General features: G+C 51.5%; 4 protein-coding genes across 4 annotated transcripts; 3 read left to right on the forward strand and 1 right to left on the reverse strand.

Annotated features, from left to right (window-relative positions):
* Positions 1–316: 316 nt before the first annotated feature.
* On the forward strand, positions 317–3039 carry A1O5_06800 (uncharacterized protein; the record flags this gene model as incomplete). The annotated part of the gene is made up of 2 exons (XM_007747391.1): positions 317–491; positions 545–3039. 2 exons carry the CDS (start codon positions 317–319, stop codon positions 3037–3039), a joined length of 2670 nt encoding a protein of 889 aa, XP_007745581.1.
* A 497-nt stretch (positions 3040–3536) lies between these two features.
* On the forward strand, positions 3537–6099 carry A1O5_06801 (uncharacterized protein; the record flags this gene model as incomplete). Its single annotated transcript, XM_007747392.1, has 3 exons — positions 3537–3656; positions 3707–3808; positions 3877–6099. 3 exons carry the CDS (start codon positions 3537–3539, stop codon positions 6097–6099), a joined length of 2445 nt encoding a protein of 814 aa, XP_007745582.1.
* Positions 6100–7309: 1210 nt separating this feature from the next.
* A1O5_06802 (uncharacterized protein) lies at positions 7310–8164 on the reverse strand (the record flags this gene model as incomplete). The annotated part of the gene is made up of 1 exon (XM_007747393.1): positions 7310–8164. One exon carries the CDS (start codon positions 8162–8164, stop codon positions 7310–7312), a length of 855 nt encoding a protein of 284 aa, XP_007745583.1.
* A 578-nt stretch (positions 8165–8742) lies between these two features.
* Positions 8743–11571, forward strand: A1O5_06803 (uncharacterized protein; the record flags this gene model as incomplete). Its single annotated transcript, XM_007747394.1, has 1 exon — positions 8743–11571. The coding sequence occupies one exon, from the start codon at positions 8743–8745 to the stop codon at positions 11569–11571; it is 2829 nt and encodes a 942-aa protein (XP_007745584.1).
* Positions 11572–12074: the final 503 nt, after the last annotated feature.

The following is a 12074-nucleotide window of genomic DNA, read 5'->3' on the forward strand; positions in this document are numbered from 1 at the left end:
CCGCCATCTGTTTGAAGCGAGTGTGGTTTGTCGTGTGTTGGAGGGATTGTTCAGTGTTTGGTGCAAGATTGGTAGTTCATGATGCATAGAATCGTCAATGTCAATCTCGGACAAGCATGGGCAGGGATGGTAATCCTCTCGTTCGCCAGTGCGCCATTGCGCGGCTAGATAACGCAAGCCCACCTTCGGATAAATTGCGCACCGGATGTCGGCGCCGGATTAACTGGAGCTCCGGCTAGTGAGACCTTGGTAGCCTCGTTGTTTCAACTCACATGGTCTCTTGTGCTTTAGAGGCAATCTAGGGATATGTGGTAGAATGAAGCTTGGGCAATTGCGAAGGGTCTTGTCCTTTGTCATCCCCTGCCAGCTCATTCGCCTCTCCGCCGGCACGTCCCAAAATGTGCTCTCGGTTGAAGATACCGTCAGCCAAAATCCGATCATCATCCTTCCCTTCTGGGACGTGCTCGGCCCGTTCAGAATAGGAACTCGAGGTATTTGAAACAACCAAAATCAGGAATCGCTTAGATCATTTACGTCTGAACAGAAGCTGTCTGGGGCGCGGACCCAGTTGAGTTTTATGGAGGAATCCAGAACATCAGTCCAAATGAGCCAGGCTGCTTCCGGAGTCCGTTAGCGAGGAACGCGACTGTGCAATGGGATCGGAAGGAATACAACACTTCGACATCGAACGGTGAACAGTCAGTTGATTTTCTGCTCGACTTCATTGATGTTGACTGGGAATTTGCCCAAAAAATCTACGGCTGGTCGGCATTTCAGTACCAAGCATGGGCGAAGGGCGAGATCTTGAACCAAGGTGTCGTGAGTCAGCGTGTCAATATCTTCACTGACAATATCCTTGAGATCTGGATCAATGATATGCATGTCTTTGGTGGAGATTTCTTTGGGTTCGGGCGAGCTCCTGTTCTGGTGGAGCTCCTCCCTGGCGCCAACAACATCAGCGTTCGACTCGTGCGTGAGGTTCGCTCCATGGGCGGTATATTTCCTCCGACTATACAAGCAGGCTTGAGAACTCAACCCATTCCTGAACAGCCTGCAGTTGTTGCCAGGCGCGTGGTCATGCCAAATGTGGTCAACGGAAAATTTTGCACGCGATATGGTAGCATAACGGTCCAAAACCAAGCTGCTACATGGATCTCTGTACACCAAGTTGTAGCCATTTCTGGGCAGAGCAGTTGTATTGTGGCGAATCAGAGAGTACGACTTGCGCCTGGCCAATCGCGCCCGTTGAAGTTGATATTCGACGCCGCCTCCAGATGGGACGAATCGCTGAAGCTCGTTCTGACATATTCAAGGCAGGACTCGATCCTACACGATATTGGCTTCGATACTCAGCTGGAACCTGCAAGTATGTCATCTCTGCAAAGGATAACATTCCTTCATCCGAGCGGCTCTGTGTCTTATGCGTTGCTGAAACCGCCGCCCACGGCAAATGCCACGAAAAACGAAAGACTGCCTGTGCTTCTGAACCTTCACGGTGCTGGTGTGGAGGCAGATGGCCCCTTGGCTCGCCATATGTTTGATGACACTCCTTATCTTCCGGCCTGGATACTCACTCCCACAGGCATGAGCCCTTGGAGCAGTGATGATTGGCACACCTGGGGCTTTGCTGATGCTCAATACGCAGTGGCCGCAATTCCAGATTGGATTAACAGCACGGGCTGGAATGGTCCAAGTGTGTATTCCGACAAAATTCTGGTTGCGGGTCATTCCAACGGGGGCCAGGGGACATGGTATTTTGCTTCCCATCAACCTGACCGCGTTCTGGGTGCTGCTGTTGCTTCGGGATATTCGTCAATTGAAAGTTACGTTCCATACATTTTGTGGAATGAGGCTGACCCTCTCCGAGACGCCATCCTTCAAACCTCCAGAAGCAGCTTTCGTCATGAAATCCTGACTGACAATCTAGTGGGCTTTCCTATATTTCAACAGCATGGATCAGCAGACGATAATGTTCCGCCTTATCATTCTCGTCTGATGAACACTCTGCTGGCGCAAGTGGGTGAAATGGCCGAATACTCAGAGATGCTGGACAAGGGACACTGGTTCGACGGCTCGATGACTACCAAATCAATGCTGGAATTCTATTTGCGACTCCTGAAAGTTTGTCATTCCGAGACCACAGTCCCCACTTCTTTTACTTTCGTCGTTCCGAACTCACACGACATGGGGCCTAGGTATGGCGTTGTTGTCGACCAGCTGTCAACCCCTGATAGACTCGGCAAAATGAGGGTAACCATCCAATTACATGACTCTCTGGTCCAATGGCACCTGCGGACAGAAAATATCTATCGATTTCATCTGGACCCTAGCGTACGGCTCGCCAATGCTCCCAACCAAGTTCTCATTGATGATCTGCCACATGTATTCGATGTCGGACCGGGAGCGGCTTCTTTTGTCAAGTCTGTTTCCAATGTTTGGGGCAGGGATGTTGCCCTTGACTGGAAGACGCTGGGTGAAAGACACGGTCGTCAAAGAGGCGCCCTTGATGCGATTCTTCGAAGTACTGGACCTTTTGAAGTCGTCTACGACTCCGATGAAACTCTGTCCATAGCAGTACAGACTAGCCGAAACTTCTTGCAGTATTTCGGCGGTGACACAAACATTGTTGCTTCTTCCAGGTATGAGCAAGCATTGGACAAGGGAGCAAATGTTATCACAATATGCCTTAGAACTTTTGTGCCCGATGCTTCCCTCCCGGGATTCCCAATTCGGCTTGTCAGTGAACAAATTTTCCTTACTGCACCAGACTCCAGACTGATCTCATTGCATTTGGAAGAAGGTATGGGCGGGGTCTGGCTTCGACCTCTTCCGGGAGAACGGTTGGAGCTTGTTGTATGGGGATTTGACGAGGTTGGTTTGCGACAAGCGGCGAGGCTGGTGCCCACGATCACTGGAGCTGGTCAGCCTGACTTTGTGATTCTGGGTAATGAGGCAAGATGGAAGGGTCACGGAGGTGCCATCGCAATGGGCTTCTTTGATCGCAATTGGAAGATATCCTTTGCTTCATACCTGCCTTGAAGACATCCCTGTGGGCAGAGCTGGATGCTGTTGCGAATGGGGGAATGGCTGGGAACGAGGAATGTTGGCGCTCAGGCGGCTGGCTGGAGGATGAAGAAGTTCTGAGAGCTTTCTGTAAGTGATTTTTAGTCGTTGGTGTGTCAGTGCGTGCAGTGGAGTGTGAAATGGAAAGAACGCGCCTGCAGCCACTGTGGTTACTTCACTGATGCTCAACTTCCTGTCCTGCCTGCAACTGCCACCAGTGCTTGCTTGACTTTCCGCTCACATCCTCCCTTTTTCATCTTGCACTTCATTCTTTTCTTTCTCCCCTCTGCACCCTCAACCTGTTCAGCATTTTGCAAGTCTTCCCCATTTTGCAGGCAGTCTCTTGTCACTGTCGCCGCTCTGACGGTGTGCTTCTCTCCCTGACTTCCCTTGATCTATTACCTGGATATCTCTGCATGTTGTAACGACCTCAGTCAATCAAGGCTCTTTGGCTTTCGGATTTCAACAACCGCATGGCCATGCTCGTCTCCACGGGATCTCCAACTGGCAAGATGAGTCGCAAGTCAACGCCAACTGTCAAGGTCAGAGAGGAAAGTGATGATGGCTCTGCTGCGGTGGTAAACACGCTCACGGTGGGTTTGTCTGTTTCTAGCTTCACTTTGTTACTGACAGGCGCCCCCAGACAGCGACTAATTCTCACTCCACAACCTCCACCCGCCCTTCCTACAGCGTCTTGCACACTGACAAGCTCAGCAATATCCAGCCTCCCAAACAGAAGGACAAGGTTGGTTAACTCATTGGCCTCTGCACCTTTTCTTATCTTCTGGGGTCAGCTGACTCTTTCTTGGACAGAATACTGCCAAACCTTCCGAGCCTAGTGCGATAGGAGGAGGTGGCATGGAGGACATTCTTTCTCGCCTGAAGCTCAATGACTCGCGTAAACCTGCTCCTGCTCCTTCTGGCGAGGTCAAGTCACGCAAGCCTGATGATTTTGGCAACCTGGACAAACTTCTGAACCATCTCCAAGATTCAAGCAAGGCCTTGAAGAAGCAAGAGCAGGAACTCAGAAACGAAATGCAACCCGAGAATCACAAGGCCAACACCCCGAGCAATGACAGCCTCGATGCTGGCAAGCCGGTTCACCATACTACAGCTGCCAATAAGGTCGACGTGGCTGAAATGATGCGTGTCAAGCAAGAGCTTGAGGCTGCCAGATCCGTCATTTCACGCCAGGAACAGGAGCTTGCGGAGACTCGCACACTCAAACAAACCATAGACCAGGCCATGGGTCCCCCATCCGAAGCCGACTTTGGTGCTTCCAATGATATCTCCGAGCAGACCATTGGTCATTTGCAGAGTGCTTTCAATGCGTCTGCCCGTCCATTCACATCACAAACCGACGCTTGGGCTGGCCCGGACGAACACCGCACTGACTTCGCCCGCGGCAGGGGCATCTGGAACAATCCTTCGACATCCATGACGAATCTTTTGGCTACTAATCCTACCGCCCCAGCATACAACCACCCTCGTGATGCACGACTTTCTGGTCAGGCCTACAATGGAGTCTATGGCGCCCCCTTCTCTCCAGCAGAAACCAATTTCCAGCCTCGGAACTTCTCAGGAACAGGTGCTCCCCTTGGCTACGACATGAGGCCCAACAATGACCTCATGCCATTGAACCCTACCCTGGGTATGAGACGCAACGGTGGACAATTGAGAATCAATCCAGGCCTCACCGATCCAATGTCACAACTTGGTAGCTTTCCGCCTGCTACAACCACGTTGACACCGCCACCAATCAGCCCTGTCGGTTTCCCAGGCCAATACAATTATCAACGAGGGATCACAACCCCAATCACTCCTGCAACCGACTTCAATACTGCCGGTGTGCAAGGTGCTGGCAATCCATGGCCGCTCTCTGCTGGTGGCGTGAATGGCCAAACCTATGTCACTCCGCTTGAGCCGATGAACTATCGCCGCCTCCTCGACAAGTCCGTGTCATGTGACTGGAAGTACATTGTTGACAAGATTGTCTGCAACAATGACCAGCAAGCCAGCATCTTCCTCCAGCAGAAGCTCAAGGTCGGTACGGCTGAACAAAAATTTGAGATTGTTGAGGCCATTGTCAATCAAGCTTATCCACTCATGATCAATCGCTTTGGCAACTTCCTTGTCCAGCGATGCTTTGAACATGGAACCCCGGACCAAGTTGTTGCCATTGCCAATGCCATTCATGGCAACGTCCTATCCTTAAGCATGGATCCCTTCGGCTGCCACGTCATTCAGAAGGCCTTTGATTCTGTTCCAGAAGACCACAAGGCCGACATGGTTCGAGAATTGCTTCGCCGCATTCCGGATACGGTCATTCACCGCTATGCTTGCCATGTCTGGCAGAAGCTGTTCGAGCTCAGATGGAGTGGGGAGCCACCACAGATCATGCTGGAGGTCAACAAAGCTCTTCGCGGCATGTGGCATGAAGTTGCGTTGGGCGAAACGGGGAGCTTGGTGGTTCAGAACATCTTTGAGAATTGCATTGAGGAAGAGAAAAGACCCGCGATTGAAGAAGTGATTGCCAACATCGACCTCATTGCCCACGGTCAGTTCGGTAACTGGTGCATTCAGCACTTGTGTGAGCATGGCTCCCCACCAGACAAGCGCCGAGTAATTGACCACATCCTCGCCAACTCCTACAGCTACAGCATTGATCAATTTGCATCTAAAGTTGTTGAGAAATGCCTCAAGATCGGAGGACCGGAATTCTTGGACCGCTATCTTGGAGTCATTACCACTGCTCACCCGGATCGTCCACGCATCCCCCTCATCGACATTGCTGGCGACCAATATGGAAACTATCTGATTCAGTGGATCTTGATGAACACTCACCATCATCAGCGAGAGCAGGTGGCCATCCATATTCGAAAACACATGGTCTCCTTACGTGGGTCCAAGTTTGGATCGCGTGTTGCCATGCTTTGCTGCAACCCGAACTCGGTCACTCGCCCTGGCCCAGGAGCAGTTGTCAACCCTTTCGGTGCTCCTGGTCAGCCACGCAACCAATGGCCTCGCTTTCGCTAAGTCAAGATCTCGACACGTCTCCATGGACAGAGGTCTGGTCTCACGCTTTGTCATCTCATCTACTTACGTGTCATCTTCTTGAAGATGAGGGTATTCTACAAGTTTGTCAGTACAGCAAGGGGCACCTACCCTGAAACTTGGAATACCGACCAATACTGCCATGACCGATGGGGAGAGGATACTACTCGAGCCTTTGAAGTCAGTCTCTTATCTTGGCTCGCGCTTCTTGGCTGTTCATTTCCATCGAACTCTTATCGGACAAGAATATTCAATTGTATGTGTCTTTTCATATCGACAAGGTTTCATATCTGCCGATGATACGAACAACCCAACCAGCATCGGCCGTGTGGATGTTTGCTTTGGGAATGATAACTTGTTGGCGGCAATATTTCAGAGCTAGCAGCATTATCGGCGTCAATGTTCATCAGTCATAGCGGACGACTCTGTATCATATCATGTCTTTGACAATTGTCCTTGCCCGCCAGAAGAAATGAAGGGGAAAATTGACCAAGCATGTATTTACCAGTGGCATGATGAAACATCAAAAATGATGAAGACAATGTAGCAGATAATGAACATCGTAGCTGGAGAAGCATACCAAACCTCGTTCCTATTCTTACTTTCCAGCAGAACCTACCCATCGGGCGTTAGAAACGCGAGCTCGCATACTAAAACCATAAGCGACGTCCAGGCCTCTTCCTGTCAGCTTGGTCGCATAACTCCAATATGCAGTGCAGAGATAACGGGCGTCAGCAATGTGGTGTATATCATGATGCAAAGAGTCCCAATCAAAACAACCTACGTTTCTACAACCCATATGCTTTGCTTAACTCGGCTGTACGTCCAAACTCGAGCCTAAAAATGCAGCAGGTGTAGGTCGTTAAGCCGTGCAAGCCCTCTTTGCCCATGGATGGCGAGAAATGCATTGCGGACTTCCACGTCCATCATCTAGCATATGTCATACGGGGCCGTTCAATAAGCATGGGGCAATCCAAACCCATCTCATCTCTCTGTTTGCGGAAATAATAGGATTCCTCCGACGAGACAATTAGTCTCATTGGGCAGAGGGCCATAGGCCCTATATTCTGGGTATCCGCACCTCTGACCACAAGGCGCGGCAGGACTATGCAGAGTCATTGATTGCGTGGTCTCAATCTGCCTCAGTGATAGAGCGAGTGTGTGTCTTGCATTCTATTTCCTGTGTCACAGTTCAATCCCTGTTGAGCAGTCCGCTGTCTGGAATGGCGTTGGGTTGAAGAATCTTTACCAAACCTTCGCCGGCCGATCTGTGTCCGTTGATGTCGATTCCTCCGGACTCAGGTCCAGCTTCATCGGTCTGCTCACTGCTGTTCGTGGTGTGCGCGTCACCAGCCTCCAGAGGCGTTCCTTCTTTCACTTCCGATTGTTGCCTTTCCGACGGTGTCACGTCGACATCTTTCTCCCAGGGCTTCTTCCTTCTTGGCGTCTTATCGATTTTACTCGATCCCGGCTCAAGCACAGTCGGCGGGATCTCTTCTATCCCTGGGACGGGGAGATTTCGTGTTATTAGGTCCACAATTGCGGCAAAGGAGGTGGGGTAGGGTGGGTCTTGAGATGGTCCCGAAGGAGCTGCGGCGGTAGTGCTTGCGGAGGGGGAGGTAGAAGCGGCTGTTTGGGCGGGGATTTGGGGCGTTGAAGACAGTGCTGCTGCCGCCGCTGCTGATGATGATGATGGGGGCGGTGGCGACGCTGAAGCTTCAGGCTGAGAAGGAGGAAGGAATATTTGCAGGTGAGGATGTGGATGTGGTTGTGATTGAAGCCATGTCGAATACGCGCGGGGAGATACGGGCGGCGTGACATTAAATCTTCTTGAGAAATAGAAGCACTGCGCCTGGAGAACCAAATCCGATTTCTCACGCAGTTCCTCTGAGGTCGCAGCCATGTCCTGATGGCCGAGGATAGTTGCGAGGCCAGCTTGATACTCTGTATCGGTGGAGAAAGGATAGCGGGACAGGTGAGTATAGATGGCCTCTAGATCTGGTTGAGGGGGAGGACTGGTCTGTTGGTAGGCATCCTGGTTGGCCATTGCCTGGAGTATGGTAGAGAAAGTGGTTCGCTGGACGACGAGGACATGTAAACAGGAGCAGTGGTGGCAGTGTCGAAATTGTTTCCGTCGTTGGAGGTGGTGCGGTCCAACTTCGGCATTGTCGCAGCCAAAAGATTCAGTAGGTATCAATGGGGTCAGCGGTGTCCAGTGCGGAGGTCCTCGATCTCGACCGGGATAGGATATGAAGCAAAGGAGAGGACATTTGGCTGTCAGCTTGCATGTAGGCTGCCGGGGCGATTCTGGGCGGCCAACTTCGTGCCATTGCCCTAAACTGTGTTCCGAAGTCGCTTTGCTGCTTGGTAGCCTCGTGCAGCCTCGTGCAGCCTCGTGCAGCCTCGTGCAACCTTGCAGCAGCCAATCAGAGTCACTTACGAATCCCTAGTCCGAGCTTTTGTGCGCGCTTGTCTCGCGTTTGCCTCGCGCTTCCTTCAACCTCAAACATATCTCAGTAGTTCACAACCGATGTTCTTGGCCCTTCTTTCCACTCCAATCTCAACTTAAGGACCTCCACCTCAAGTCTTCTTAGCAGCCAATGTGTCACTAAACAACCTTTAGCCATGGCGGAGAATTTGCGGACACCGGCCTCTTTTGGGGCGGGGCTTTTTCCAAGCCATGCCGCGCTGTCCAGCAGCGACTCAGAAATCGAGTCAGATATTGAATCTGATCCCATTGATAATCAGCGCATACTACGCTACCTCAACAAACACGAGAAAGAATTCAGAGACAAGCTCTACGTCTTTACTAAGATGGCGAAGAGTCTGGCCAAGGATCATGCAAGATCTATCCGGCGCTTGAGAAAAGCGTGCATGGAGTCCGCTGCCGGCAGTCAGAATTACAGTCAAGCCCCACTACCTCCAACAGCTCTGAAACGGACGATCGAAGAATCTATCCGGGTTGCTGCGCAAGAAGGGGAGGAAGCCACGGAGTCCCCCGTCGTAAACGAAACATCCGAGCAGCGGACGATTATTACAAACCTCCAGGGCATGGCGCATGCCGCGCCCGCAGCTCCCTCCCAGACGGCATTACAGCCTAGTGCGAGCGACCTTCCGCCCAGTAGCAACCTCAACCAAATGGACCAGCCTTCCCGCTTAGAAGGTCCAAATATCACAGAGCATCGGAAATTTGGTCCTGATGACATCGACGACGACAATGCTTCATCTTATTCCACCGATGAAAGTGATTTTGACAAGGATATTATCCACGAGGAGTCGCCCACCCGGGACGAGACTAGTCGGACTGGCGCTGCGGACAGGCGGCCAGTCGTCATCCCGCAACAAGCTGAAGCACAACATCGACATGAATTCGGTCTTGATGACGTCGACGATGACAATGCTTCATCTCATTCCACCTACGAAGGTGGTTTTGACAAGGATATTATCCATGAGGAGTCGCTCACCCGGGACGAGACTAGTCGAACTAGCGTTGCGGAACCGCGGCCAGCCGTCATCCCGCAACAAGCTGAAGCACGAACTCGACAAGAACCCGTGGCTCAACCTAGAAAGAGCTCCCAATTGCTTAACGAGGTATCGCGTCGATGGAAGGAAGAGGAGGAAGACTTCATGATTGAGATCATCCATGATTTGATGCAGGGAGAAGACCCGGGATCAACTAAATCTAACATGTGGCAACGTGCGTCCGAGATTCTCAAAACCCGCGGCTACGATCGCACGGGCCCACAGATGATGGCGAAGTGGTCTTTCGGGACTCGTTACAAGTGTGAAGCTCGTGGCTTGGACTGGGCATCTTCCGTCATGGCCAAACTCCCACACATGGCGCGTAAGCGAAACGCATCATCAGGCAATGCTCGAGAAGGAGAGTTGCACTCGACGCCAGATGGACAGTCAACCGCTAAAAGAACCAGGGTCCAGTCTCGTAAAGTTGTCAACTCTCAAACGCCAACCTCCAATCGACCGCCATCTTCAGCCAACAGTCACGTCTACTGGTCCCAGCCAAGGCTGAACGGCAAGGCCAAGACGCAGAAGCCAATGAAACAATCTCGAAGTGATACGGCCCTTCAATCAGCATTTTCTCATCAAGAAGGGTTTAATACCAAGGTCGATTCCATACCTACAACATCGGAAAACCACTTGCGTCTTCGGGCTATTTGGGCTCGTACCTCGAGCGGCATGGTGCAAGTGGATTGGTCTCAAGATTCGAAGTACTTTGTGGCTGCTAGCAGCTCGGTAATGGACCCCTTGACAAATTTCAGGGATAACCAACCCATGAATCTAGTTCATGGTTCACTGCCTTCCAAGACCATCCGAGAACTTCCCGAACATCGCGTGGCGGGCAATGTCCACGCTGGGGAACCAAAATATGTGTACCAGACTGTCAGTGCGGTTCGATTCGCTCCAACCGGCCACATGATTTACAGCGCTGGGTTTGACAACAAGGTCCGAGTCTGGGACGCTGAAAACGAGGCTTCCATCCAAGTCAAGACAGAAATACAATATTCGCAAAAAGTAGAAGTTATGGATGTGGCTAGGGAGCAGAGCTCATTATTCGCGACTGGCACAGCAAATGGGATCAGATCTATCCGAGTCTTTTTGGCCGAGTCGGACCTGGACGGCCGCCCTCTGGAAATCAGACCCCTCCGGGAAACAGGAAGGAAATCATTCCCATTTTCTCCCACATGTCTTAGGTTCGGACACCTGCAAAGCCGGGATTGGTTAATTGCGGGCTTCGGTACCGATAGTAATGATCCAAGGTTTGGTGCTGGCTGTACAACAGTGTGGAAATTTCACCAGGCCTCCTGTGAAGAGGTATTTTTCCACACGGCAGACAGGTTTGTGTTTGATTGTGCTTGGTCCTCGTCGGGCGAACATTTCGTCATCGCAAGCGCAAGTGACCCATTGTCAAGAGCAAATACAGCAGAGCATTCAGTGGTCCAGCTATACTCCCCCAACCAGCCAGATTCAATCGCGAGATATGGTTGTCGTGCAAAGGACATCAACGATGTAACGATCAACTACGGTCTCGTCACAGCATCGTGTACCGATGGATCGACTTATGTTTGGGACCAACGTCAGCCTCAAAAGCCATTACATAGGCTAGCTCACGGCCGGCCCTCCCTTTGGCTTGCTCGTGGAGCAGATCGTGAGATTGAGGACGTGGGAGTCAGATACATCGAGTGGAGCCATATTCCCGGACGCTTGTATACTGGGTCAAGTGACGGCATTCTCAAATACTGGGACACACGCCGTTCACCTGCTGATGTCCTAGTCGAGGACCTTGCAAATACTGGCTGTGAAATCATGTGTGGGCGTCTCTCACCGGATCATTCATCCTTGTTGCTCGGCGACGAGGAAGGATGTCTGCATCTGCTCAGCACGTCGAATGGTCCAATTCCCGAGCAATGGTTTCAGTTCCAAGTGCGTGAACGGTGAGACAAGGAGAAATTGGCATTACCCTTAAGGAAGGACGAGGCACACGCAACGAGGAGACCGGCGGGAAACGAACAATGACAACCGTGCAAGACTGTGGTGGCTGAAGACAGAAACGGCGGCGTTGGGGTGTCTTACTGACAAGAACAGAATTTTGGAAGCTGCTCAATGGGAGGAAATGCATGGTATGCTGATGGCTTGAAACTAGTCTGGATGGCATATGGGTATTGCTGCGTTCTCCAAGCTTGATATCGGGCTGGAATAGACTGCTTTTTGAGATGAGGCTGAGGAGAGCAAGAGGCGTCCCATACAGGGAATACCCTATGGTGGCAATGGTACGAGTGGCATAGTTCTCCTGAGCGATGGCACGGATTGGGGCTCTTCGATGGTCCCAACAGGAATTGTAAATTTATTTGACCCTGCATGTTTTCGCTATGACATTGAAAGTTCCATGTTGCAGTAGCACCTGGACAAGACGAATCCTTCTCTCTCTCTGCAACGGACAT

This window comes from Cladophialophora psammophila (assembly GCF_000585535.1).
Source record: "Cladophialophora psammophila CBS 110553 chromosome Unknown aczJe-supercont1.10, whole genome shotgun sequence".
Classification (NCBI taxonomy): domain Eukaryota; kingdom Fungi; phylum Ascomycota; class Eurotiomycetes; order Chaetothyriales; family Herpotrichiellaceae; genus Cladophialophora; species Cladophialophora psammophila.